Source organism: Poecilia formosa, unplaced genomic scaffold, assembly GCF_000485575.1.
Source record: "Poecilia formosa unplaced genomic scaffold, Poecilia_formosa-5.1.2 Scaffold151, whole genome shotgun sequence".
NCBI lineage: Eukaryota > Metazoa > Chordata > Actinopteri > Cyprinodontiformes > Poeciliidae > Poecilia > Poecilia formosa.
Window position 1 is genome coordinate 1280296 of NW_006800090.1, and position 27997 is coordinate 1308292.

Here is a 27997-nt window from a genome sequence, read left to right on the forward strand (position 1 = left end):
ATCAAAAGAGGATTGTTATTACATTTTATTTATGCATTACACTAAATCAAGTTAGTCATTGTGTACAAAATGCGAGTGATGCACTTGTTTTCCATTAATTACTCTGTTAGTTGTAGATGCAACACAGTTAACCTAAAAAAAACCCGGATCTACTCCTACTTACAGTCCGCTGCATTTATATTTTTTTCTTTTTTCTTTTCTTTTTTTGGCAAAAGAACATACAGTATCTTCTGGTACTGATTCCAGTTTCTGTAGCACTGCGTGTAGTTCTGAGTGTGACCAGCCGGGGCAAACATGGCGCTGTAGCGCGTAGTGGTCACCCGCAATTGCTTCCTGTGACGTCAGATCGCTCCTGCTCTGTAATATTTCTTTTTTAATGTCTGTTCTTTAAATATACTGTCGTTATTTTCTGAATGCGTCCTTCCCTTTCGTGTCCCTGGGCCGACATGAGCTTTGTTTAGTAGTCTGTGGAAAAGTAAGGCGTCACTTCTTTCAGTTTTGCGGCGTTTCCTGACGGCTAGCTAGCTGAGCTATTGCTAGGTAACGTTATCTGTCAATGGTTTGTGAGTGACAGCAGCTAATCCTGGTGCTACAGTCATTACTGGAGTGCGGTACTTTACACAACAAGGTTGTCTGACTCAAACTGGGACAAAAGTACCTTCAGTTCGTCCGGTTAGACTATAAATACACCTGCCTAATATTTGATCTGAAACGCCTAAATTGATGGTAATATGTAAAGTGACTGGTGTTTTTTTTTCTTCTTCCATGAATCGGATTTATATCTCATGTTTGTTGCGTACAGATTTCGCTCTTTTATTTTCTTATGCTCTCTTTGGTCACAGTTTAAGGTTTCAGATAATTAAACTCATTTTAATACCACACAAAGGAAATGTAGAATGCAGATTTAAAATGTTGATTTCTTTTCTCAAGAGCAAAAATCTATCAAAGCCCACCTGATCCTAAGACTAAGATTTTAGTCTCACTAAAACTAAAATCTGCTACTTGTTTTCTAACCAACCGTAGAGGAAAAAGGCACACTTTTTTTTCTTTTCTTTTTTTTGAAGAATTGTTTTAATTAAACTCGGAAATACTTTATTTGGTCCAAAGGGAAATTAAATGTCTCAAATTCCTAACTCATATCTTCCAAGTATCTTCAAAGATTTGTTGTGGAAGGTGATGGTGTGTACAGAAGAATCTCCGGTAGCAGTCTGTCTTGCAACTTTTGCAAACTGCCTCTAACTGAAGATTGTTAATGTAGAGTTCAATATTGAGGCAGCAGGAACGATACTTTACAGTTTACAGTAACATGTCATGGATGACACCATCAGGAGTCGGCAAGCACTGTTAATCAATTTCATTTGCTTTTATTTTTACTTCAGATTTAATGAGCTGCAGAGCTGTCTGGTTGGCTAAATTACAAAAAAATAATTTTTGGAAGTTATTTTTGGGAAGAATTAATTCCCAAAAAAGTCTTGGGGATACTATTATTTATGTATTTTTTGTTTTTTAGTTTGGTCCGCAGTGTTTTGGACCTTTAATTTCTTTTTTTTAAATTTTTTTTTTTTTACCTTATTTCTTTTTTGCTGTTGAGTCAGGGTTCATTACCCTGACCTTATTGGAGGAAAGTGAGGTCTGCAGTGCTTTAGATGTTGTTGAGGATTCTTTGGGATAAATTAAGGCAAATTTTTGGTAGAGTGGTCAAAATTTTTTAGTGTTTTCTCCATTTGGTTCCAAGTATCTTCAAAGATTTGTTGTGGAAGGTGATGGTGTGTACTCAAATGAACTCTTACTGTAGTTCATTTGAGTCACAAAGACATAAAATGGTTTTATAGCCCTTTCCAGACAGCGCATTAGAGGAAAAAACAGAAGGAATAAGTGTCCGCCAAAACACTGAAATTTTGAGAATAATCTCAGAAAATTTCTGGAAAAAACTTTAAAATTTCTGAGTTTGAAAAGTCAGTTGGAATAAAAAAAAATATTTTGAGATTAATCTTGAAACTTTTGTAGAAAAAAACATTGAAATTTCTGAGTTTTCAAACTCAGACATTTCCAAAAAAAAATCTCTAGAAAATGTCTTAAATTAATAAAAAAAAATTATGGCAAAAATGTACCCCTCCTTTTTTTGTTTGCAATGTCCTTAATACAGCATTGGAAATATATGTCAATGAGCCTCTCATGTCATTATAATTTTTTTTCTGCATAGGACCTGGTGTTTCTTCCTTAACCTCAATAGATTAAATAATCATTACAAAGTGCCCTTTGTTTTCCAGGATGGAGAACTCGGAGGCCGGTCTGTCATCGAGGTCTCTTCCAGCGCTGGACCGGAGCGTGTCGAGATCTTCCGGCTGTCCTGATCAGCAGCCGGACTCGACCAGGTCGTCAAAGCACAGGGACCAACCGTCCAGGTCACCTAGGAGACGGAGGGAGGGGAAGAGGTCACAGCAGCGGGGGGATGATCATGAGCAGCGGCTGTGGGAGATGGAGAGGCGGAGGTTGCCAGGCCAACACGAGCACTTGGAGCCCGCCGGTTCATCGTGCGGTGCAGCGGAAAGCTCTCCTAAGAGGTCTGCGCTCCGGGTGGCTCAGTTTCTGCTGCTCCAAACATGAGGTGATGTTAACTCCTCCTTTTTTTTTATCCCTTTCCTCACAGGAGAGCTCACTTTCTGCATGGACCATATCCAGCCACTCACTTTGGACCCAAAGCCTGCATTCTCCCCAACCCAACTTCAGTCATGTAAGCATGAGGCTGCGAAATAAGCTGAACTTTGTGTACACTGACTGCTTGTTAGATCAATGGCACAGAAAAGTTTGTGCAACCGAGTTAGATAAGCGAGAGTAAGAATGTGTTTGACTCATTTTAAAGCAAGCTGGTTAACTTTACTGTCAGCTGTTCTGAATTGATTTGAGTCTGAACACATACAGGTGGAATAATCTTTACAATGCCTGCTGTTTACCACACAAAGAAGAGGAAAGACAAATGGTAAAAGGAGGAGAGGACATTTTTATTGTTATATTTGGAATTTGACCCTGATCGTCTGCTGTAGCTAAGAGTCACAGCAGTTAATGAACGACTTCACTGCTCAGAAATGTGGAATAATCTTTATTTAATTCAGAGAATATGGTATGTGTGGAACATTTGCTCTGGTAGTTTATATTTTCCTGTTTGTATCTTGTTGCTGACAAAGCGTCATGGTGTTGCGCTGTGTATTTCTGTGTTTGTTTCCTTGTGTGTGTGTGTAACATTTTCCCTACGTGTCCCAGGCACATCCAGGACCCGGCCAGTCAGAGGCTCACCTGGAACAAAGCTCCAGTCAATGTGCTCGTCATCAGGAAGATCAGGGACGAGAGTCTGGTCGAGCCTTTCAAAGAGCTCTGCAGGTTTCTAGTAGAGGTACGAGACGGATGTGTGATCAAACACGCAGCGGTTAACTCAAGTACTGTGTAAACATGCAGACCTCTGAAGAATATTCACACACTTTGCACTTTTCCACTTCTTATTACATTGCAAAAATAGATTTTAATGTTTTTAATGGGGGATTTAATGCCATAGGCGACATAGAGTGACATAATTGTGAATTGGAAGTAAAAATCTGTAATGTGCTTTGCATTTTTATTTCTTCGTTTTTCTTCTACTTCACAATTATGCACTACTTTGTGTTGGATTACCACAGGAGTCAGCAATATTTTCCATTCAAACAGCCACTTTTCCTTCAGCTGCAGCAAAAATAAAACCTTCCTAAAACCACACAAAAAAAATTATTTTCTAAATATATACTACATAAAATGTTTTATTTATGAAAGCTAACAAAATTAAACTAAAATGTATTTCTATTTACAGATATTAAAACAAAATTAGTCCTCTATTACAAGAGGGAAAAAAAAATTTATATATGGAAAATGAAGAAAAAAGTTTGAACTTTTAAAAGCCGGTTGTAGATATTATATGCAGATTTTGCATAAAAACATATAACATTACCAACTCTAATTGCATCCATAATCAAAAACATTTCCTTTTTGGTTTTGTAAGTGCCACAGTGGACTCCTGATGTATCACATAAAATCCAGCAAGAGACAAAATGCAGTGCATACAGTCGTGTTTTCTGGTTTAATATTTTATGTAGACCATACAGGTAAGTTTATGTCAGCTTGGTGTTTGCACATCAACCTAACTTTATATAGAAGTAGTAAATCTTAAGATATACACTCAAACATCAATATATGCTTTGTAAAAAGCATATATAAACCTTTACATGCACGTTGCATACACAACAAAGACACAAAATCTTAGCACTCTTGAAATGAGACAAGATACAGGAGTTTGTTTTAAGTAAAAAATCCTTAAATTTGGTTTTAAAAAAGTGCTAGATCCACTGGCAGATTATTTCACTCATAATATGGTGAAAATGTTTTAAGAGTGAAACTGTAACTTTTTTGTCAATATTAAGGAATTATTGACTTAAAACAAGGTCCTATATCTCTGAAATTTTAAGTTAGTTTTGTCTTATTTCAAGTTTACGGAGACATTTGCACTAGAAACTAGGCAAAATACTTTTTTGTGTACCATGGTGGCGTACTTTGTACAAGCTTTTGCAGGTGATTACTTTATCACTTTTTTGCTTTCTATTTTAATATCTGGACAGAATCTTCTGTTCATTCTTTGAGAGTTTCTCTGGCAAGCGCAGAAGGTTAAACCTCTTCGCCTCCAGTGAACATGAGTTCCTGCTGAGGAATTTGTGGTGCCAAAGAGCAGCAGGTCTAACCACCATCAATCCAGGAAATGTTTCAGACAGGCAGAGGAATGCTCCAGTCTGGTCTCCTGCAGCTGCAGCGCATTTTAACCACATGTTTCTAAAACCAGACGCTCAGAGCCGACCTGCGAGTCGACATGTTTGTATTTCATCCAAACACCACCACGCTGAGCCGCAAGCTAACGGTTCGGTGTTGTGGCTAAAGTGTGTGTTTGTGCTCCAGGAGAAGCAGATGATGGTGTACGTGGAGCGCAGGGTAGCAGACGACGCCACGCTGTCGAAGGACGAGGCCTTCGGCTCCATCCGCAATCAGCTCTGCACCTTCAGAGAGGGTGAGACGTCTGTGCGTCTCACAGCGAAGCCATGCAAGCTGTCTGTGACGCAACACCACCATGCCAAAATATTCACTTCAAAGAGTTCTGCTGATTATGTCTCTGTACAAATGTAATTATAAATGATGCTGTGTGACATTCAAATCAGAAAACTGTTATGATAATACTGCTTATTTAAATATTTTACAGGATTAGCACATTTAGACGCACCCCTAAATTAACTTTATGGATGTTTTGTTTTTTTGTTTGATGGTGTTACTGATAAATAATTACCAGTTTCTAGTTTTGTTTATTCTCTTTTTGTGGGGCTGTTTGGTGTTACGAGTGTTTAAACTCATAACAAGACAAGAACATCTATGGATAATAACAACAGTAATAACATACAGCAACAGAATGATTACCAACTTCTTTCCAATGTACACCTATAAACTGCTTCAACATATCAGTCATAATCAACCAAATTCTGCTTTTTTGATAAAAAAAAAAAGACAAAACCCACCTTATCAAATTTAAAATAGATTTTTATAATGAAATAATAGTTAAATAAAATGTTTAACATAAAAGTAGAGGTGATAAAACTTAAGGTTTTGTTCAAATTTAAGTGTTTTTGGCCATTTGGGTATTTGCACTGGATGTTTTTGTTCTAACCTGGATCTGACGCCAAATAAAACCTTGGCTTCTCTTTTTATTTAATGATTTAAAAGCAAAACAAAGTTATCAAAGATCAGAAACTGGTTTTAACATTTTGCATCTGATTTTGGGGAAAATATAGATCAAATTTTTACCATTCTTAAGTATTGCCGTTTTTAAGGTGTCAAAACAAGAAAAGAAATAATATTTTGTTGTCCCACTGCCTGACTGGAAGCCATTTTCACCTTTGTGTTGTTTTGTGATTTGTGGGAGAATTTGAAAAGTTCAAGTTTTTAGTTGGAGATTGATTGCAGTGACATTTACTTGTAATGTTTGTGACTTCAGGTTATGACGATATCTCTGACTGCATCGACCTGATCATCTGTCTGGGTGGCGATGGGACGCTGCTTTATGCCTCCTCTCTCTTTCAGGTGCTGATACTTTAATAAAATAAGATGAATGCAAGATATTATTGACTGCTGTAAGAAAAACATGCAGTATTGGTGTATATTTATCTCATTAGTTGACAAGAGTAACAATGTCAAGTTTAAGGAGTTTTTATCTCAGTTTTTGTGAATCAAAGTTTTTCTTCACTTTTTCTTGCTTAGATTTCTGGATTTAGTTTTTCATTTCTACCATAATTTTCCTTTAACATTCAGGAGATGTTATTGAAAAAGAAAAGCAATCTGAAGAAAAGCCAATTAACTTACAATATAGGAGATAATTACTGAGTAATTATGCTATAAAATCACTTTTTCAACATTTTTCTCCTGATCAAATTAAGTTTAGGAAACTTCTGTTGTTTAAAACTTAGTTTAGCACATCACAGAATCCACTAATTTTACTTTCTGTATTTTAATTATGTCTCTCAGAAGTTTTGCATGTTTCTTGTGAATCACCTATCATAGATGTGACAGAAAGGTTTTAGTTTAAAATATTTTCAGACTCTCTTGTTCAGAAAAGTTTTGACGCCCACAGATTTCCTGTTTCTTCCTCTCCAGGGCAGCGTCCCGCCAGTGATGGCGTTCCACCTTGGCTCTCTGGGTTTCCTGACTCCCTTCAAGTTTGAGTCGTACAGAACCGAAGTGGCCAAAGTGTTGGAAGGTAAAGCGAACCTGTCCGTGAAACTGTAAGCAATCTGTAAACAAACAAATCTAAGGAGCTGGGTGTGTTGTGCTGTGGGGTCAAAGGGAACGCGGCCATCACTCTGCGCAGCCGTCTGAAGGTGAAGGTGGTGAAGGATATGCTCCAGAGAACGGGGCAGCAGCCGGAGAGCAGAGAACCGCAGATGGAGCACAACGGCCTCCTTCCTCATGGACACACCAACAGCGAGGCTGGGAAGGTCACCCTGCAGCTGCAGGTGAGAGGTCGCTGTTTACATACCGAGCTTGCTTGATGCAATGTTTTTGTTTTATTTTTAATGAGAAAGTTAGGGTAGCATCAGTGTTTCTCGGCTTCACATCTCAAATAAATTGTTTTATTTTTGGATATATTGGCACTAACATTGGCATCGGCCGATATTAGTAATTTTTTAACATATCGGTATCAGTCCGGTAAATAAAACCAGGCCGATATTAACAACCAATATTTGTTAATATCATCTTGTTACAATTTGTTTCTGACTATTTTCTTTCCAAAAGTGTTGAAACGGTAGATAAATATATACAATATTGGTAAATATTGGTTATCTGCCATAGCAACAGTATTGAAATCCTAAATGAATTTTCATATCGGTGCATCCCTAATTATTATTCGTATTTCTATTAATAAAACCTCATACTAGCTTTCTAAAAAAAATTAAGTAAAATACTTTTTTATGAGTTTATGAGTAACTAATAAACTATGGCTGTCACTTTAGTAAGTGATTATTTAGATGATGAATCGATTTTTTGAGAAAAAATTGGCACATTCTGCATATTTTTTATTTAACCATTTAAGCTTTTTTATACAATATTGCACATTTTTTTTTACAGGATTTGAACCAGATGAAGCTAAAACTATGCCTCTTAAGGAGATCTGGGTAGAACATATTTACAGACAGACATTTTTTTCTTAATTTAAATCCAAAATGTATATTTCTTGAACAGATTTGGTTTAATTTCTGCTCTGAATGTGTTGTTTTTTAAGCAAATGACCTTTTTGAGACTGATTACTCCAGTTAACGATTCATCAATTACTAAATTAGTTGACAATATCTCAATACGATTAATCACACATTAATTGCGATTAATTCGATTAATTGTTTCAGTGCTTCTGACATCCCGGCTAAAAGACAGGGATATTAATGTGTAATTGCAAACATGTAACTGTGTTCAATATTTTTCTCTTCATTAACAATTTCCTTATCAAAAAGATGGCTGTTTTTACCACGATGGTAAAAACAGTCATGAAGTTGCAGTTCATTGTTGGGATTAACCCACATTTGTAATCCTCTTCTATTTATGCTCTATATTCATTATTTATCATCTTAGTTACTAAGTTATTTATCAGGTTTGGGCACTAAAGATGGTGAAAGTCCATCCAGCTGGCCAAATATTTTATCTTCAAGCAGAATCTGAATGTATTGGAGCTGTAACATAACAGCTTTGGCTTTTCTAATCTGATCTCTGGCTTGAAAAAGGAAATATGGCGTGTTTTTGTGCAACTCACGTTTTGTACATGAGCCACCTGCTGTGGGGCGTGAGTGTTTCCTCCACCCAAATTGATAAATCTGGGAATGAATGTCAGATGTTTGATTAAAAAGGCCCATTGTTATTCTTTGTAATTGTGAAAACGTATTCCTGATTTTTCCTCTTGTTTTTTTCTGTGCCTTCACTTGATCTGGACGAACCACTTGGTAAAAGAGGCAAAAGAAATGCATTATGTGCATTCTTGAAGAGCCGTAGCTCCTTATTTCACAGGTGCTTTGTGTGTTTATTTGTAATTATAATGACTCACCGACCACAGCTGTGAGCGGTCCTCCTCCTGTTGCTGTGTTGACCTTCACCCTCTCCACATTTTAAGTCTCTTTAGCTGCTGGAACAACGTCCACAGGTCGTCTGCAGCTCTTTGTGATTTATCTCATGCTGTAAGCTGAGCTGTCTCTGCTGCTGCCTAGCAACTAGCAAAACTTTTCCTCCTTATGTTGCTGACTCTTCTGGCAACTTTTTCCTAACTAAGGTTGCGTTCACACTGTAGCATGAAATGACTCAATTCCGATTTTTTTTTCTCTTGACGTAATGCGACCTGTATCTGATCTTTTCATGACAGTCTTAACAATTCAAGTCGGATTCCTTTCGAATGCGACTCAGGCAACAGGATATTCAAATGTGACCTAACGTTCAGGTCACATATATCCGATTTGAACGTCATTGATACTCAACAAACGTCACTATTCTGCGCCCTACTACGCGCAAGCGGGAAGGAAAACAACAACCATGGCGGAGTGTAATGAGGATTAAGTCGTTACTACACTGGCTCCGGTTGGACAACAACCTCAAAATCGTAAGCTACGCTCCATTGTTAGCATCCATGTTTACTTCCACTAACACTGAGGACTACTTCTTCAATATGGCGGTTCGGCAAAACACTGAGCGCTCTCTCTATGTGTGACGTTATTGCGCCCTCTACTGCGCATGCGGGACACTTTCTAACAGATCACATAAACAAGTTGCATATTTTGGAAGTGTGAACGATCACGGCAACAAAAGAAAATCCGATTTGACAAAAAATCGGAATTGGGTCACTTCAGGCTGCAGTGTGAACGTAGCTTTGATTTCAGAGTCACGAAATGTATTTTAGGCTGGATGATGTAAGCAACACCACATGTAGTTTGAGTAAACATGAAAGATTATAAAATAATATGTTAAAATACTGCATAGAATAAGTGAACTAAATGTCTAAAAACAACAAAACAAAAAGGTTTCTTACTTTGTAGCCTGACTCGTAGTCCAATAGTGCGTAAATTTATAGTTTATCATAAATGTATCCACACACTTCTGATTTAAAATAGTATTACACAATATACTCCATTTAGTTGAACAGGATGAAAATTAATTATTAAACTATGATTCTGACCAATGCAGACTTGCTTTATTCTCAATTGGGTCCCTTTAAAGCTCAAAAAGGAAGAAACAGAACCACTATGCTGTTCCCTGTTTAGCCTTTCTGTTATCCGCTAAAAGTCTTGCTCTCATTCAGCCTTATAAGATGGCTTTTTAGTCCTTTGTGCTTTCAATGACTTAACACTGAAAATCACTACATTTGAGCTGATCAGAGGGAGATCATTGGTTTGAGCTTCAAACCAATCTGTTCCTAGTCACTTGTCGTTTTCTCTGTGCATCTCTAATGACTGAGAGTTAATTTAGTGTTTGTGCAGCAGCCTACTTTATTGTCAAAGTTCTTTTTACTGCAGAATAAATGCAGAACCTTTCTTTGAATCCAATAACCTCTTGGTTTAGCTCCTCTGATCCTGCGGTTTCGTGACAAAGAGCTCATGCGACCACAGGCTGACGGAGCGAGCTGTTGGGATTTCAGCGTTAACCTCAGAAGCGTTTGTGTGCGCACGCAGAACATGTGTATGGGTCGGCGAGGGAACATCCACCCGGTCTCCATGATGACCGTCATAACAAAGCTCTCGCCGCACACACACGGGGGAGAACGCTGGATGTTGTGAAGTTCTGTTGAGCCCGTTTCCATGGAGACAGTGGCGTCAAAAGCGGAGTCGTCACCAAATGGGTATTTAATGATTCCTGATGCTCTCAGTCTGGCACAGAGTGTAACTAAACAACACGCCTGACTGCACGCGCTCGCACACCTGTCTGTGTTTTGTCAGTTTCTGCTCGGCTCCCTCCGCCCCGTCGTCTCGCTCCAGAGGGGTTTTTCCTTTCCTTCCTTTTTCTTTTTTTTTTGTTCTCATCAGTGAAGTACAGTGATAGATTGTTTTTACTGCTCTCTGAACCCCACTTATACCCTTGCATTACATCACGTCTGCCGTCTCCAGCAGGCAGGATGTTTGAGTTGAACTCTGCTGACGTCAGCACATCTGCCAGACATCACAGCTCAGCGGTGCAGAATGCCGTGTGATGGAGGTGCAGAGCGTGATTTGTTATGCGGTGGGTCCGCTGTTGGTTTCCCTCCGGGCTGTAGGACTGTAAGTCCCAGTCTGCTGGTGGAGGATTTGTTGTTTTCATTGACAACACGGCTTAAACGTAACGTCTGCGAGAGGGGATTACACACCGCAGACTCCAGAGAACCAGGATGTGCATCAGTATCTAATTATTCATGCAGCTTTTGTTTTCAGTTTAATAAATGAAATTCGTGAAGGTTTAGCTGGGTTGTTTTTCAGCAGCGACGCAGATGTTTAGTAAACTTGTAACAGAGGGCCAATAAATTCTTTAGAAACCGGTAAAGTACTGACTTTAATTATTTTTTCCCCCAGTCTGAATAAGTTTGATAAACGCAGCAAAAATACAAAATCTTACCAAGTATTTTTTGTATAGTTTCTAGTGCAAATATCTTTGTATAGCTGAAATAAAAAAGATTATTTTACTAGTATGTTGGGAAAAATGTGGTGTTATAAGTAAAATAATCTGCCAGTGGAACTAGTAGTTTTTTGTAATAAATATTAAGGACTTATTGACTTAAAATAAGCTCCTGTCTCTTGCTGAAAAGTTACTTGTATGTTAGTTTTTTTCTTAATTCAAGTGTACTGAGATATTTGCACTAGAAACTAGACAAAAAGACCTTGGGATTTTGTAGTGGAGTTAAAAACAGAAAACAGATTAAGATTTCACTTCTTACTTCATGAAACAAGAGAACAAAATCATGATAATCAAAACTTAAGTTTTTGCTTCACTTTTTAATTCATTTTACTTTTGAGTGACACACACACGCACGCACACTCACACACACACACACACACACATTAAGAGATACTGTTTTGATTTGGACTTTAGGTGTTTTCCTTTCTATTTTAAATTGGATCCACTGTTACTGAACTTGGTTTGAATTTTTGTTTGTTTTTGGACTTTAGAAAAATTATTTAAACTTGTATAATTTAATCCAGACCATTCTGGTTTTTATCTGACCCATGTTGATCAATAAAAGACCATATAAGTGCTGTGTTGTTTCTTAAATTGTGTGGCAAAAATAATAATAAAACGAATCTATTTTGTACTCAATTATAAATAATGTCATAAAAACTGATTAAATGAGTCTGGAAAAGTATAAAATGACTAAATGGTCATTTTTAAAATCTCATTACTAGAAGATTTATTAGCATAACAAGCCTATTTTGTTCCATCCAGTTTTACTCTGAGTCAAATTAATAAGCAAATTGAATAACGGTGAAATCAAACCATCAGCACCAGTTGAAATCAGCCCATCGTCCTAATTTGCAGAGCGATTGTTAACAGATCATGTCTCCTTTTGTTAGCAATGGTTACCTCCAGAGAAAAGTATGCAGCATCATTGCTTTGTGTCAAAATGACCTCAGATGGGAGGAGATTGCTGTCAGGAATATTTATTCTGGAAGAACACCAAGAACTTAAATGTAAGAAGGGGTCAGTATGAGATCCACAGTGTTTACACAAACATTTTAAAAGAAAACACATGGCAAGATCTGAATGATTATATTTGAAACAAAAAAGTGATTTACGTCTCATGTGAAAAATTGCATAGCTGATTAGTAAAGATATGATACTCTTGGATAACATTTATTTATTAAATGCATAGAATTAGGTCTGCAACTAACGATTATTTTAGTAATTGATTAATTTGTTAGTTATTCTGGTGATTAATCAAATAAAAAAACTTGGCATTTTGTGCTAATTTTTCATTTGACCACTTAAGCCTTTTTATATAATATTAGAAATACATTAAAAATGCAAATAAACAAATAATTCAATTCATTTTTCAGTTAAGAAAATAAGCATTTTATTGCCTAAACTACAAAAACAGCATTTCTTAGTGAATTAAAACCTGCTTTTAATTTTTAAATCTTATATATATATATATATATATATATATATATATATATGACTGTGTTCTTTCAGCAGTTAATTACTAAATTACTTGATGATTATTTCAATGATCTGATTAATCGTTTCCGCTCTATCATCAGTGTCAAACCATTGGTCTCTGAATATTAACACATTCTTACTTCTGGCCTGTAGATGTCACTACAGTAAAATATTTAACTAAACTCACTATTACATAGACCGTAGCACAACAGTGTTACACAATTAGCATTTTAATCAGCCTTTCTGCATATGTTTGTTAAACTTCCAGACTTTGTGTTCCTAAAGTCCTTCTAATCTGACGCAGGTGTTAAATGAAGTGGTGGTGGATCGAGGCCCGTCTTCCTATCTGTCCAACGTTGATTTGTACCTCGATGGGCGGCTCATTACTTCAGTCCAGGGAGACGGTGAGACGAGAAAACGTCTTTTCTTTTTACGCAGCTTCGTCTCAAAAGCAGAGTGAAAATGTCCGTGTCCTCCAGGGGTGATCGTGTCCACGCCCACTGGCAGCACGGCGTACGCAGCTGCGGCAGGAGCCTCGATGATCCACCCTAACGTCCCAGCCATCATGGTCACACCCATCTGTCCACACTCCCTGTCCTTCAGGCCCATCGTGGTTCCTGCTGGAGTGGAGCTCATGGTAAGACTCTGTGTGAAGAAGCAAAGCAGAAGGAAAAGCTGCGGGGGTTTATTTATGTATGTATGGAAAAAGGAGAGATTTGGGAGAAAGGTTTGTGCTATCAGATGGTATTCCATATCCCATTTATCTAAAGTTTTAATTTCATCCAGTGCTTTAAGTGGGCTGGTACGCAGCTGTATCACTTAAAAATGAAGAACTCAGCAAAGAATCAGGGCATGAAGACAGAAACTCCATCTCTGAACAGTGAAAAATCAAGAGCTTACATGATTGGCAGATCAGGCGAAACGCAAACATGAGAACATCTGGAGAGAACATAACAAAATGCAAGAATAAACTAAGAAACTGAGTACGAAGGAACATATGGCAAGACCTTATGAGCAATAATTAGTACAGGGGCTGAACAGAATATCGCAAGATCTGATCAGAAGTAAAAAACACAGTAAATTATGACAGGAAAAACAATAATGCAACAAAAAAAAAGAAAATAACTAATATGGCAGAAACTATGAAGTATACAATCAAACCAAAACCCAAAACTCAACTGTCAATTACTGATCTGTGATTTGATACACAGATGTATATACAATATTACATGTTTTGGTCCCATATTTGTTTGACATTAAGACGATGATGGACACTTCATCCATCTGTCTGTTTGCCCATTTATCCTACTGTCCTTCTTCTCTCCGTCTCTCTTTGCTTGTTGCAGGTTGTGTGTTTAAAGTTGTTAATATTTATACTTTAAATATGGACTGAAAAGGACTGAGAACTCTGAAAATTTGAGTCTCAGAACTTGTAATTGTGGCATGAAAAATGTGTAGGAACCCCGTCCCATCTTACTTAGTAGGACTGGATGGTATAGCTGAAAAATGTCTCACGATATAAGCATTTCCTGTCAGTCGATATTGATAATTTAAGTGTTTATTAATAATAATTTAAGTGTTTATTTGATATAGACCAAACTGGTGGTGTGACCTTTTCTGGTTTTTCCACAGTTTTCACTTCACGCCGTTGTTTTTAGAGTTTGAACTGCTGAAGCCTTTCCTCTGCCTACATCCCCCAGAATGCTGTGCAGTTCTGGGATGGACTTCAGCGAAATTATTGGTCATTCCATCAGACGTGTTATCTATTGATACTGTTATTGATTTATTGTCATGTAGGAAAGGTCAGTAGAAATGCAAAATGAGTATTTGTCTCAAACATTTCCGTCACTTTCAGGGATTAATAGGTTAGTTTAAACGGGACTAAAGAGAAGATGCTCTGCGTTGAAACCTCTTTTTTTTGTTTGCCAACAGATCACTCTGTCCCCTGAAGCCAGGAACAACGTCTGGGTGTCGTTTGACGGCAGGAGGAGACAGGAGATTCAGCATGGAGACTGGTACATTTTACACATTTCATCATCAACGCTCCTGGTCTGTTCCAGCTGCTCTCCTTACCCTCCGTCTGTTTTTTTGTTTTTTTCCTCCTGACAGCATCAAGATCACCACGTCTTGTTACCCTGTGCCGTCCATCTGCTGCCATGACCTGGTGTACGACTGGTTCGAAAGCCTGGCGCAGTGCTTGCACTGGAACGTTCGCAAGAGGCAGGCCCGACTCGCCGACGTCTCGGACTCCTCAGACACGGAGAACTAAAAGAACGACGGCAGAGGAGATCAGGTTCGCTCCGAGATACGATCAGAGAGCACCAGACTGTGACAGAGGCAGATCAGCCTGCACTGCACAGGCTGTTATAGTGAGTTTACCCCGGAGTCGTAGTATCTTAATGCATTTTAATTTGTCGTTTTTATGAGAGCATGCAAACACCTAATGCAATATGAGCGTTGAGGAAATCATTGCACTCCCCATACATAAAAAACAGCATGCTGTAGTAAAAACTTAGCATAAAAACAGCCTAAATAAATAAAAATTAAGTTGACTGAACTTCCTATTACCTGTACATTTGTACATATAGATCTCTAGTTTAAATGTATCTGTTACATTTGTGTTTGTGTATGTCAACAAGTTGAAAATATTGCTAACAATTACCTGAAGTTTGTGTTTTCCTGCCGCATCTAGAGCCGTCATTTTGTTTGTACTGTAGTTATGTTTGAAGCTAAAGCTGCACTCACTCTGTGCAGGACTGCAGCACAGCTGTGAATTTCATGTTTATGAAACTGACAAATAATGATGCAGAAAGCCATAATGTGAAAATAAAAAGCCTGACAACTGTTCCCTTTGTTAGCTTGATCTTTGCATGTTAAGTCTTTAGAAGAAAGATGAAAGTTGTTAGGAAAGCTATTTTGCAACTTTCTACAATGATTATGTAGCAAACCACAGAGTACAGCATGTGCTGATATAGTTGTGTAATGTTTTATCACAATGATATGCAGATTCCACATTTTCATAAATGACAGATCATCGTAAAACATTTTATCGATTCATTACACAGTGATAGTTATTTCAGTTAAATGTTCTTGTTTCACAGATAAACAAAATTCAAAATGTTTTTAAAGACATATACAAGACATCTAGCTGTCTTTACATTTGTCTGGCTAATGGTGACTAACACCTGAAGAAACTGACTGTTCACAGAAAGTTGAGTGACAGGAAAATGTTTGCAAGAATAAGTGACTAAGATCCAGATTTTTCTGTAGATTGGAGGCAGGAAAACCTGAACTATCACTGAATAAATGCATCCACAGGTTACAGCTGTGGAAATTCTACTTCTGAACAGGAATCATCAGAAATGTGAGCTAAGGAAGAAAAACTGTGGTCTTGGATATTCTGTTTTTAAATTTTCTGGCTTGTGTCAGGACTTCAACAGGGAAGTATATGAACAGAAAGTTAAGTGGAAGAAAAAAGTAATAATTGAAAACAAGAATAGGAACTCATTGAATGAGCTTTCTGAGAAGGAAATATTTGTTTTATTATTCATAAATAATCAAAATGAACAAAAATAAGCAGTTTGATGAATGGATCCGAGTTTCACTTTCAAACTAAATTACTAAAATAACTTACATTTTTCAAGATATATTTGTATTACATCCTAAACTGTTTTAACCCTTACATTTTCCCCACAGAAACAGAAACTACACACATTCTCTTGATGCTTTCTAGGTTTTTATTGCAATGATAACATACAGATATAATCCAGACATCCAATTTCAGTAAATTACACTTCGATATCTTGGGAGACCGTCTTGAGAGTGATATCGACAAGGTGGTAAAAAAAAAAAGACACCAGAGATAAAATGTGGAAGATTTTATTTTATTTTTTTAAACATTTTTACTTGAATTTTCCCCGGAAATGTGCGACGAGAAGCAGCAGCAGCAGCATAGAGTAATACTACGATACACAACAGACCGATAGTTTGCAACAGTCAAGAACAGCTGGGAGAATCATTTCGTGTTTGTGTGGAGAATCAGAGTTGAGCCGCTGGCATCGCCGCAAACAGATGCACTTTTGCCCGTTTTAAAACAAAAAAAGGGAAAATAAAAAAAAAAGGATGGAAACAATGATAAACAGGACGACATGCAAATTAGAAAATCAGAAAGCGGAACCTCGTTAGGAATACGTTAAGAAAAAAAAAAAAAATACTTAACACAGACTAGACAACATACAGAAAACTGTGTTGATGTTAAACCTTTTTTTTATCAGATTGTGTTACAGGAAACTTCAGGTTTCTTTGTTAGAGGGAGAAAAATAGACCTGGTAACTCACAACCAACCACATCACACACTTTGACATAGCGGCAAATCTAATAAAAAATAAGAATGGTAATAATGCTGCAATCCAATGATTCTCAGATTCTACCTTTTAAAAGTTATTCTATGATTTAGATAAAAACAATGACAGGACAAATGAAAAGAAGTTGTTTTATAGGTTTAGACTTTGAATACTATATGCATATATCTGATACATTAATAGAATCCATATATAAATGATACATTTCTGTTTTATACTTAAATATACTCCTTGCTATGCCTAAAAAGAGCGTCTAACCCATTTCTAACCCAAAGATAAAGTGAAAGTACAGCTTGGACCTCGGTGACTGGATCTCAGCCAATCAGTGAGCGGATCTGGACTCAAAAAATAAGCCCACTGATTGGTTGTGCAAGTCTCGATGCGACTCCTTCGGGTGAGTCTGGTGTGAACGCAGTTTTAACGGTTTCATTGAGACCAGAATCCTCTCTGTTTACCTGCATGCTAACAACTTTGTGCTGTGCTTTTTGACACTGCGGTTACAAAATAAATGGCTTTAATAAAACAGAACTCAGCTTTAATCATGCATCGCTTTAGTTATTTGGTGTGTTTGGCACTAGAGTTCACTTTAGATCTGGTTTTGTTCCCAACTTTAGCTCTTACAGAGTTAATTCTTCAGCAAATTCTGCAGTATTAACAAAAAAAAATAAAAAAAATAAAAAAAATTGCATGCCAGCTGTCTCCGGTAGCTTAAATGTACTTGTAAAGATAAATTACATGAAGAAATATTTTATACTGAGAGGACAACTGCACTATGATGATTTTAAAAAAAAACAGATGCATCTCAATTGATTAGAGTTAAAAAGTATTTCAGTTCAAAAAGGGAAACTAAGATTTATTACACGGTGAAACGTTTCAACAGTTTATTTTGTTTGTAGTGATGACTAAGACTTACAGTTAATGAGAAAAAAATTAAAATAAGAACCGTCATGAACTGAATTAAATTAATTGAAAGTTGAGTGGAAGGAAAACGTGGCAAAAAAATGAGATGTGGAGAAGCACGAAATAGTGCTTCAAGAGAAAGTTAAGTGGAAGAAAAAAGTACCCAAAACAAAAACTGCACAGGCCACAAGGATGGAAGGAGGAAAAGGCCTGCTGATGTGGCTATTAGCTGTAAGACATAATCATCAAAATAAACAAGTAAAATATCTGAACATATGCAATGAATCTGTGTAATGTAGAAGTTTTCCTCTATGAATTGAATTAGTGAATAAATTAATGAATTGGGATGAATCTGCAGAGACCCGCACTACTCTGCAAACCTTTATTCTGCCTCTGTGGTTTTGGGGATTTGGTCCGTCTGGCTGAGTTCAGGATGAACAGCTGGCATCATCCTTCTGCCTGAGGAATCTACCGGACTCACCAGATGACACCAGAACCTCCTGACCGGTCAAACACGACTCCCCACCATCGTCTAGATCGGACCTCTTGTTCTCCAAATGATGTTAAGACCCTGGCAGGCGGTGTTTTGGACCGGCAGGTTCCTCAGGCAAACAGCAGTTTCATTTTAACATAAATAACAATTAATTGGAAAGGAATCATTTCCACTGTAAGGCGGCTGCTTCTTCTTTTTTTTAAACATTTTCCCCATCATCATGGCCGTAAACCTGTGAGCGTTGTGTCTATCCCGGTTCTGTTTAGTGGAAGGAAGATCTCAACAACATGAGATGGAGCCTCTGTGCTGAGAGAGGCCGGACGAGCAGGTCCTGGGATCACAGCAGGGAGAGGAAGGAAACAAGAATGATGGAACAGGAAGTTTATGTCTCAGCAGTCTGGACTTTACTCTCGCTACCCTCTTTTCTCTCCTGCGTCTCCTCATCTTCCTCCTCTCCCTCTTCCTCGTTTTCCTCCTCCTCCTCCTCGTCGTCTTCCTCCTCTGTGTGCTGCTCCAGCTCCTCCCTGGTGATCATTTCAAAGTCGTTTCCGTTGCTGTGCTGCGAGCCTTCGTCCTCCCGACGATCGCTGTCCGTATCCGAGTGGCGGTCTTCCGTTGCATCTCCCTTCGCCTCTTTGCTCTCCTCGTCTTCGTCCTCTTCCTCGTCGTCCTTCTTCTCGCTGTCCGACTTCTCGTCGCTGTCAGACTTCTGCGCCTTGAGGGAGGCGGCACCGTCCTTCTCGTCAGTCTTATCGGAGCCCTTCTTGTCGCTGCTTCGCGGCCCTTTGTATTCGTGCGTGTAGAGCGGCCTGAACGAGTCGATGAAGCCCACGTCTGCGGTCAGGTTGGGCAGGAACCAGAAGTGATGGCGTCCGCCGGTCACCAGCCAGATAATCAGGAAGAGGATGCAGCGAGCTGAGGAGAGAAGGAACAACTGGACAGGTAGCCATTTTCTCACAGCGCACCATAAAACTTTGATAAATGTAGTTCTTTTTTCTTGTTCAATCAGCATGAGTACGTTCTTTCTCAATATTCTCAATAGAAAATGATCTGAAAAGTGTGGCGTGCATTTATATTCCACCACCTTTACTAAAAAACAAATCTGTTGCGTAAACTCCTTAGAGCAGGACGTCAAACTCATCATCATTTTGGGGAGTTTCAATATTAGAAATGTTCACAACGGAACGGTTGCTCCAGAATGTATTAATAAAACCCATCAACAAACTGTTAAAATGCTAATAAATACATTTAATAAGTACTTCTTAAAATTAAATACTATTATTAATTAAAATTTGCACTCATGCATAATGGTAAATGTGATTTTTTTCTGCCACATTGATAACTTGACATCAAGTAAGGCTGAGGTGTAGTACAAGTAAGAAATACTGCCACCTGCTGGTGGGAGTTAGCATCACTTAAATGGGTTAGAACATTTTTGAAGAACATTTGCAAAGATGCATCAGTGTGAAAAAATTGCAGAGATCTGTTGAGTTTATGTGAAATTCTTCAACTGTGGAAAAACTGGATGGACTGATTGATATACTTTGGCAGGAAAAAGATAAAAACTGATTTGATTTGATTTATAAAGTAACATTCAAGCGATCAACTGTTAACTGTAAGGATCTATTTACGTAGCCAACTATAGACTGGAGGGCCAACTACAAAGCTGTGGTGGGTCGGATTTGGCCCCCGGGCCTCGAGTTTGACACATGTTGTTTAGAAGTTTATTGGAGTTTATTAGTAAACAAAACCAAGAAATCTATGGAGAGTCCATTAATTCAAACAAATGAATATTGTTATTAATGAATAATTAATAAATGCTCTATAAAATAAATGTTTCCATGAAAAAATTAAATTAAAATAATTTAACGAGAAGCTAATATTGTCAGTTTTTTAGAACTTATTTCAAGATTTATTTAATTTATGTATTTCTTCATTTATTTCATAATTAATGATAATTCTGTCACTTTTGTTTTGTAAGCTACTTTACATATTTCAGATACTTTTATTTTTCTAACTGTTTTTATTCTAAGCTCTTTATTTCATATTCTTATATTCAAATAAGTTTTTTTTGGTGGAAATAAATAAATATATAAATCGCAAAATAAATATTGAAGTGAATAAGTAAATCTTAAAATTAGTAAAAAGAAATACGTAGACAGATAATAATTATTATATATAACTATAATAACTATTGTTAACAAAATAAGCTCCAGATATTTTTAATCATTATTTTATTGGTATATTTATTTGTCTAATTACTTATTTAATTCTGAATTAAATGGTTCTCCATGAGGAACACATGAGAACGGTTGGCGATGAGGTTTTAGTTACATTTTGGTATCAGTGTTTAAAGAATCTAAAGCTGCTTTTGAGTCAAACATCACATGAACGTATTTTTAAAACATTATTGTGACTGTATGGAAAAACATGTTTTACTTTAGCAGTTCTACTCACCAACTGCTAGAAGCAGGATGCTGGCCACAAAGCAGCCAGCTGCAACACTCAGATAGTAAACTCCAACACGCATTTCTGCAGGCCACAGCGGGAACAGGGTGGCTGCAATCACTGCAATAACTGAGAAGAAGAAGAAGAAGGTGAGGTGATCCCTCCATTTGCAGAAACCTTTCGGTTCCAGGCCTGACTTACCGAGGATCAAACCCATCGCAAACGTTTTGAAATGAACCGGGTCGTAAATCCACACGTACACCTGCAGCAAAGAGACGTGTGTTACACTTCTCACTTCCTGAGGGAAAGATTAAAGATGCAGAGGTTCCCACCTCATTCCCATCCAGGAACAGCTGATCCTCATGAGGCTCCAGTTTAAACTTTTTCTTCACTTCTTTCTTCTTCTTTGGGGTTCCTGGGCTCTCATCCTAACGTTCAAAGAAAACTTGTTTCATAATCACAACCCTCGTTGTGGAGCTTTCTTTTTGAAATTAAAACAAATTGTAAGTTATAGTAACATAATTCTTAAAAATAAAGTTATCAAAATTGTTTAAACTGAATCAAATATGATTCACACAAAGTTTTACCTCTTGAGTAAAGATTTAAAGTTTGAACTCACAGCTGGGTAAACATCAACTCACTGACTGTCTAGAGGTCGATCAGCTCAGAGTAAAGGTAACTGAGAACAAATATCATTTTGTGCCAGTGGATCTATAAGGGGAAGTGCTTTAGACAGACCCAAAATGATGTTTGGCTACAAGTAAGATGCAGCTGCAGAAAACCTATAATTTCTGTCCATTTCTAGAGTTTTTCTGAGCCACTTACACTCTTCTCTTTCTTAGTTTCAGCAACTTCAGACTCTTTCTTCTTCTCTTTCTCCTTCTTCCCTTTTTTCTCCTCCTCTTTGCTGCTGTCACTCTTGACTTTCTCTTTCTCCTTCTCTTTCTTAGCGTCTTTCTCTGGCTTCTTCTTCATCACCTTAAGAGCTCGGTGGAAGAACTGCTTCTTTAAGAGTCTGCAAACAACAAGAAAAGATTTGATCTTCAGGAGCTGTGAGTGATATTTACTGCTGAAGTTCCTCCATTTTCAAAGTAAAATAAACATAAAACAGTGTAAGAAATTGTGGCTTTGGAAACTAAAAACTGCTAAAGTCAGTGATCCAGCCAGACGTTGGATGTGCTTACGGACCTGTTGCAGTAATCTACCACCGACTCTCTGGTGGTGAACAGAGCCTCTTCTCCCTTCTTAGCTTTGGCCCATTTGGAGTCCAGCAGACAGTCCACGGCCTTGGAGGCTAAAAGCAGAGAAACAGTAAAACGTCACGTCTCCAGGGCTGCAGCTAATGATAATTTCTATTAACCTATTGATTATTTGAATTTAAAAAAATGCCACATTCTGCTAATTTATCATTTAAGCCTGTTTTACACAATAGTAGAAATACATTAAAAGATGCAAATAAACCATTTAATTTAATCTCAAAATAAGAAAAACATTTTGCCTAAGGTGCAGTAATAGCATTCCTTTAGTGATCATTTGTTGCAAAAGATGAATCTGCAGCTAGACAAATACTTCTAACATGTAAAAGGCTCAGCTCTTATTACATTATTAATTAATGTTAATACAGTTTAGGGCTGATCTGTTTATTATTTGGGGAATTAACAGATTAATAATTGCACAGTAAAAGCTGCTTAATATGGGATTTTGTTTGTTTACAGAATTTGATCCAGGAATCTAAACCTACTATTTAAATATGTACAAAAGGTTTTTTCTGCCTTAAATGCAAAACGTATATATTTTTTGTACAGTTTTGTCTTAATTTCTGCTCTGAGAATGTTGTTCTTTCACCAAATGATCTTTCTTTCAAGTCTAAATGCTAAATCAGTGGATAATTATCTCAATAATACATTCATGGTGATTAATGGTTCCAGCCCTAATACAGTGATGTTGATCAGAAAGCTCAACATAAATCAGATTATCTGGAGAAAATCTTCACATCAATTCAACAGATTCTTAATTGGATTTAGCTCTGGACTTTAACTGTGCCATTTCAACACATGAATTTGCTCTAAGTTACGCCGTTGTAGCTCTGGATAAATGTATTTAAGGTCGTTGTTCCTCCTCCGTCTCCACGCCGGTGTCTGGTATTGTCTTTATCTCTTCTTGGCTTCAGTTAACAAACCTGCAGTGAGTTGATGAGAGTCTGGTCTGTGTAGACAGCTGCCTGCCGCCACAGACAATTAAACCCTGAACAATAACAGAGCCTGACAGCGTAACAATGAGCTGCAAGGAACAGCTACTATTATCACCTCACTGTCTTATGCAGAAACCAACCAGACATCATCCTGATTTTATCCATGTTTGTCCACATTTAGATTGAAATACCGAACAAAGATTAGCTGAAACTATGAGCATACAAATCTATTTAAAACATATTTCTATTGGGATGAATCATTTATTCCCTGCTTTACTGAAGTTAAATATTTATTTGTACTTTTCTGAGCAGTAGGAGTGGATAGCAACTATAAAACTGACAATAACTGCTACTTATTACCTCTTTTTTAGATAACCGTGTGACTGTGTGTCACAGCAACTGACAAATGGGATCAGCTGTGCCACGAAATACAGAACATATAAACCCTGTGAGGCAGAAAAATGCTTTCCTCGTGTTTGTTGAGCTGAGCACTAACCAATGAAGTAGTCGACTCGGTGACCCATCATGTTGGTGGACTTGGTGGGGCAATTAAACCGAAGGTACTTGGCCACCGCCTTCTCCTCCTTGGTGGGCTCGCTCACCTCCTGCAGACACAATGGTGTTTATTATGGTCCTACTATTAAAATAAAAGAAATCCCACTGGGTACAATTAGAGAATGTATGAAACATAAAATTAACCTGCAAAAATTATAGTTAATATGAAATCTGATATTTTTAAAGAGTCCAACATCTTGCAGCATTAAGATCAAAAATAAATCACACAAAAACTTTAATATAACCATAATAAAAGACCGTAGTACTTCTACTTATCCAAAAGAAAAGAGAAAATCTCCACAAAGTTTGGTCAGTATATTCATTAATGTAATGAAATGCTGCCAGGAAACTAAAAAAAATGACAAAGCCAAAAGTATTACCCCTCCTGTGCTCGTTTTTATGCAAAATGTTGGAATTTGGAAGAATAATTTAAAGAAACTGGATAGATGGTTGCTCCAAGTTGGTCTAAAAACCTTTTGAAAGTTCTGAGAGCCCAGTTTTCTTATTACAATTCTGAACATCAATGGAGAATTTGTCTCGGAACCGTTTTTATTATGATAATTTCCGTAGAAATATTAAGAGTCTACCTGATTCCTGGTGAACAGACATTAGAAATCAATCAAAATGTTGGTGCAGATATGGAGGTCTGTATGAAATGCTGCCTGCGTTGCTGGACTGACTGGCCACAACCAAACATTTAAGCATCAAGTCATTCTTTGACCAGTTCTGCACCAGTATGTAAAGTTTCTAACAGCTTAATACTCATGGGAGAATTTTATTCCAAGACTGTAAGTAATGAGGGAAAGCCAGCGTCTTCCAACGTCCGTTGAGAGAAAATAAAACACATGCTTTGCTAATTCTGCATTGCTGTGCATAAGTTTGATCTTAAGCAAATGTAATGTTTTGAGATGCAAAGGGAAATTGGCTGCAAAGTGTTACTGAGATGACTTTGGGTGCTAATGGTGCAAGAAGAAAACTAAAAGTTGCCATTTTTATCTGAGGTCAGAGAAAGACGAGAAGCTACCTAATAGAAAACAGTATTTAGAAACATCTGTATTTCATTCCAGCTGTCAGGGAGACTTTTAGTAGCTAACAGGAAGGCTAAACAAAGCAGAAAAGTTCCTCTTTTATCCTATAAAGCTACAAACATCCAATATGGCATGGAGGAGTTGGGAATGTTGGAAACCAATAGAAGATGGCAAAGACACTTTAAATGTTACATCCAAGAACATGTTATCTTTTGTATCCAGTTTATCCTTCTTTCAGACATACTGTTTTCTCTACACACGCTGTGACATTTGATAAGCTCCTAAAATAAATACTTGACAAATGCTGATCTTACATTTTCATTATTTCCCTTTACAAGGTAATCTGTACAAACTGGTACTGAAGGTTCAATTTGTTCATCTCTGTAATTTTCAGAAACCAGTTTTATGATCAACAGACAAGAAGTTGCAAGCACAAAATATAAAAATATGATTTATTATAAAAATCTGACAGTGACTAGTCAACGCAGCGATTCCTGACTGCTGGGGTTGCATGATTTCTCTTGTTTCCATCTGATCTTCCTGTTGCCCTTTAGTATCTTGGTCATTAATACTAACTATGGACATTAAAAGTTCATCTAAATGAACAAATACATTATTGGAAAACAGATTTTTAATGAATGACAAAATAGTAGAGTCAACCAAATATTACATCCACGTAATCCTTTCCAATTGCAATTCCACACATATTGATGATGTAGCGACAACAGCAACGCAATATATCGGCCTCCTACGGCACACACTCCTCATTCAACATCTGTGTCGTCTGTTCTGCTGCTAGCAGCGCTGAGCAACATGGCAGCGAAGGAAAAAACAAAAAGGCAGAATCAATCTAGAGATTCTGTGCTGCTTCGTTCAGTCCAGCTGGCTTTGATCCCCACCAAGAGGAACAACCGCGCTTATAAACGCCCCTTTGTTTGGAGAAGCAGCCATTAGAGACAGATCAGTTGCACCTGGCAGGAATAGGGAATCTCTTTGTTAGTTTATATGACCGAGGACCTACCTGGGTTGATCGCAGGAGGATAAGCTCCTCTCAAATAAGCAGGTCTGAATGATACAGCCGTTCTAAGGAAATGCTGATGGTCGCTTTGTGGTTTCAGTCTGCACATTTAAAATGTCAACTGCATGCTCAGTGCTGAATTATAGTTATTATGGAGTACCACACTGTAACCAACAGTGCCTTCCTAAGTTTTCATGACATTTTTCACATTGTACCTTACAACCCCATCCTTTAATCAACCCTTGTCCTCAAGTCACACTGCCCTGCATGTTTTAGGAATTCCCCAGTTTCAGCACACATGATTTCAATTGATGGCTGATTAACAGGGTTTTACTGAATTGAAATCATCTGAATGTGGCATGTTGAAGCAGAGGAACATTTAAAACATACAGGACAGAGTGCCTTGAGGACAAGCAGGGTTGGGAAACACTGCTTAAATATATTGTATTGGGATTTTTTTGTGATAGACCAACGAAGTAGTAGTTGTTATGGGGAAGGAAGACAATGCATGGTTTTTAGAACAGTTCAGTGTGGCCAGAAAGTTTATTTTGCCTCTTTTACTGTAATACCTCTAAATAAAATCTACCACTTTACCTAGTTAGTAAAGAAAGCCCACCTGTGTTTAAAGCGACCTTAGTATTAATCCTGCCGTTCTGTGAAGTTTGTTAGAGAACATTAGTGAACAAAAAGCGTCACAAAGACCAAGAAGGTGGTTCTTACTAAAGAAAGCCAAAAATAATTTAATTTTAATAACCAAAGTGACATTTAGTAATATATATGAATGTACTTTAAATCTAACTTGTGTCTGAGCATGTGGAATACAATGATGTTTTCGTTTTGTACTTATTTTAAATCCCTGATCAATTCTAGAGTACTTGTTTTAATTTACCTATTTATATAAGCAATGCACCTTATTTAAATAATGTTCATTTTAGACATGGTTTCTGTTTAAATATTTTGTCAAATCTTGGATTAGTAAAAGTTTTCACTTCAAAATTGTAGATCTTCTTTTAAAAAATCAACTGTTTGTGGTCTTAATTTGAGTATTGATGTCACAGCTTTACATTTTAGCTCACTAGCCTTTCTTATTTACAGGTATTGGTTATTTGTTTATTGGTTTAAAAAAAAAAGGTTATCATGTATCCCTACATTTAAGTCTTTGAAAATGAAAACAGAAATGAATTTCTAGTTTAATTTAATTCCCTTTCAAAATAAAAGATACATTTAATTTGGTGCATTTTAATAAATGTGTGCCTGTCATTTCAGTGTGTGAAGTTTAGGTTGTAACAATATTTTTCTAAGACACCAAAGGTTAATTTTAATTGCTAAAAAGGTATGAATCACCCTGAAACAAATGAATGAAATCAAATCAAAACAAAATAGTTAGGCATGTAGTTATGTTTGAGGCAAGATTCCTTTGATCAGTTCATTACTGAAGTAAATACAAGTATTGTAATACAGATCAACCAAAACATTTAGAAGCTGCCAGGCATCCATCCTGTTTTCTAGGTTAGCATCGAGAAAAATTAATTCTGGGAATTTTCTAGCAATATTTCACCTTCGTCCTATTTCTTTTTAATTTACTATAATTCAAATGAATGGAAGTGAGCTGCACATTGTATACTAGTGAGGACGAAGTTAATGAAGCCTGTAGGTACTATGTCCATTTACTCTTAAGTTTTTGTCTTCAAGGCGCTCAAAGAGGGTCTACAATTCATCTTCCTGGACCTATAAAGAAGTGTATTGTGTCAGCTCACTAATTAAATTGCCCCACGTTATGTAAACACTGTGCTTAGAGCTGACGCAGCTTAGCCAGAAAACATTTATAACCACTCCTGCCTCGATGAAAATGAAAACCGACTGCAAGGATGAGCAAGACAGAAAGCGGAGAAACGTCCCCAAAATGGCAGGGGAAATACGTATGAGTGCTACAAGTAGCATACTAGAAAAAGTGTAGTAAAAACTGCTATTTATTTTCGCTACCCTGCTAATGATAGCAACCGTTAGCCACTTACAGCTTCAATTGCTCTCAGTTATTTAACGACTCTTGCGTCAGAAAAGGCTGCCGTTAGGGCTATATTCCGATAGTTAGCCGTACAAACCGACCCCGAATTTTATTTGTAGTGTACCAACCAACGGAAGCAACGTTTCATCACGAATGAAGTGATGTTACCTGGATCCGTTTCTTGTGCCTCCTGCGCTCCGCCATGATCCTCTCCAACTCAGCTACCCCGTGGGTAAAATCTCGCGAGACTCATCGGCAGCGAGAAAACAGCTTTACATTCACAACTC

General features: G+C 37.4%; 2 protein-coding genes across 4 annotated transcripts; one reads left to right on the plus strand and one right to left on the minus strand.

Annotated features, from left to right (window-relative positions):
* Nucleotides 1-263: 263 nt before the first annotated feature.
* Nucleotides 264-15557, plus strand: nadkb (NAD kinase b). 3 transcript variants are annotated; one of them, XM_007563818.2, is made up of 12 exons: nt 264-359; nt 2271-2564; nt 2651-2734; nt 3262-3391; nt 4972-5080; nt 6056-6141; nt 6712-6814; nt 6901-7070; nt 13016-13115; nt 13191-13348; nt 14644-14726; nt 14821-15557. In XM_007563818.2, exons 2-12 carry the CDS (start codon nt 2272-2274, stop codon nt 14978-14980), a joined length of 1476 nt encoding a protein of 491 aa, XP_007563880.1. In that variant the 5' UTR covers nt 264-359; nt 2271; the 3' UTR covers nt 14981-15557. The 3 variants fall into 3 exon arrangements, with proteins under 3 accessions (XP_007563880.1, XP_007563881.1, XP_007563882.1); XM_007563819.2 differs by having other exon boundaries at nt 308-475; XM_007563820.2 differs by having other exon boundaries at nt 309-540.
* Nucleotides 15558-16434: 877 nt separating this feature from the next.
* Nucleotides 16435-27987, minus strand: sec62 (SEC62 homolog, preprotein translocation factor). Its single transcript, XM_007563822.2, has 8 exons — nt 27879-27987; nt 23601-23709; nt 22102-22207; nt 21739-21928; nt 21246-21341; nt 21115-21175; nt 20923-21042; nt 16435-19380 (listed from the first exon to the last, which is right to left on the minus strand). Exons 1-8 carry the CDS (start codon nt 27912-27914, stop codon nt 18848-18850), a joined length of 1251 nt encoding a protein of 416 aa, XP_007563884.1. The 5' UTR covers nt 27915-27987; the 3' UTR covers nt 16435-18847.
* Between the last annotated feature and the right edge of the window lie 10 nt (nt 27988-27997).

Coding starts and splice junctions, on each gene's coding strand:
- nadkb (XM_007563818.2), top strand. CDS start 2,272: ATGGAGAACTCGGAGGCCGGTCTGTCATCGAGGTCTCTTCCAGCGCTG. Junction 5,081..6,055: donor GCTCTGCACCTTCAGAGAGG/GTGAGACGTCTG, acceptor TTGTGACTTCAG/GTTATGACGATATCTCTGAC. Junction 6,815..6,900: donor AGTGGCCAAAGTGTTGGAAG/GTAAAGCGAACC, acceptor GTGGGGTCAAAG/GGAACGCGGCCATCACTCTG.
- sec62 (XM_007563822.2), bottom strand. CDS start 27,914: ATGGCGGAGCGCAGGAGGCACAAGAAACGGATCCAG. Junction 23,710..27,878: donor GGCACAAGAAACGGATCCAG/GTAACATCACTT, acceptor TTGTGTCTGCAG/GAGGTGAGCGAGCCCACCAA. Junction 22,208..23,600: donor CCGAGTCGACTACTTCATTG/GTTAGTGCTCAG, acceptor CTCTGCTTTTAG/CCTCCAAGGCCGTGGACTGT.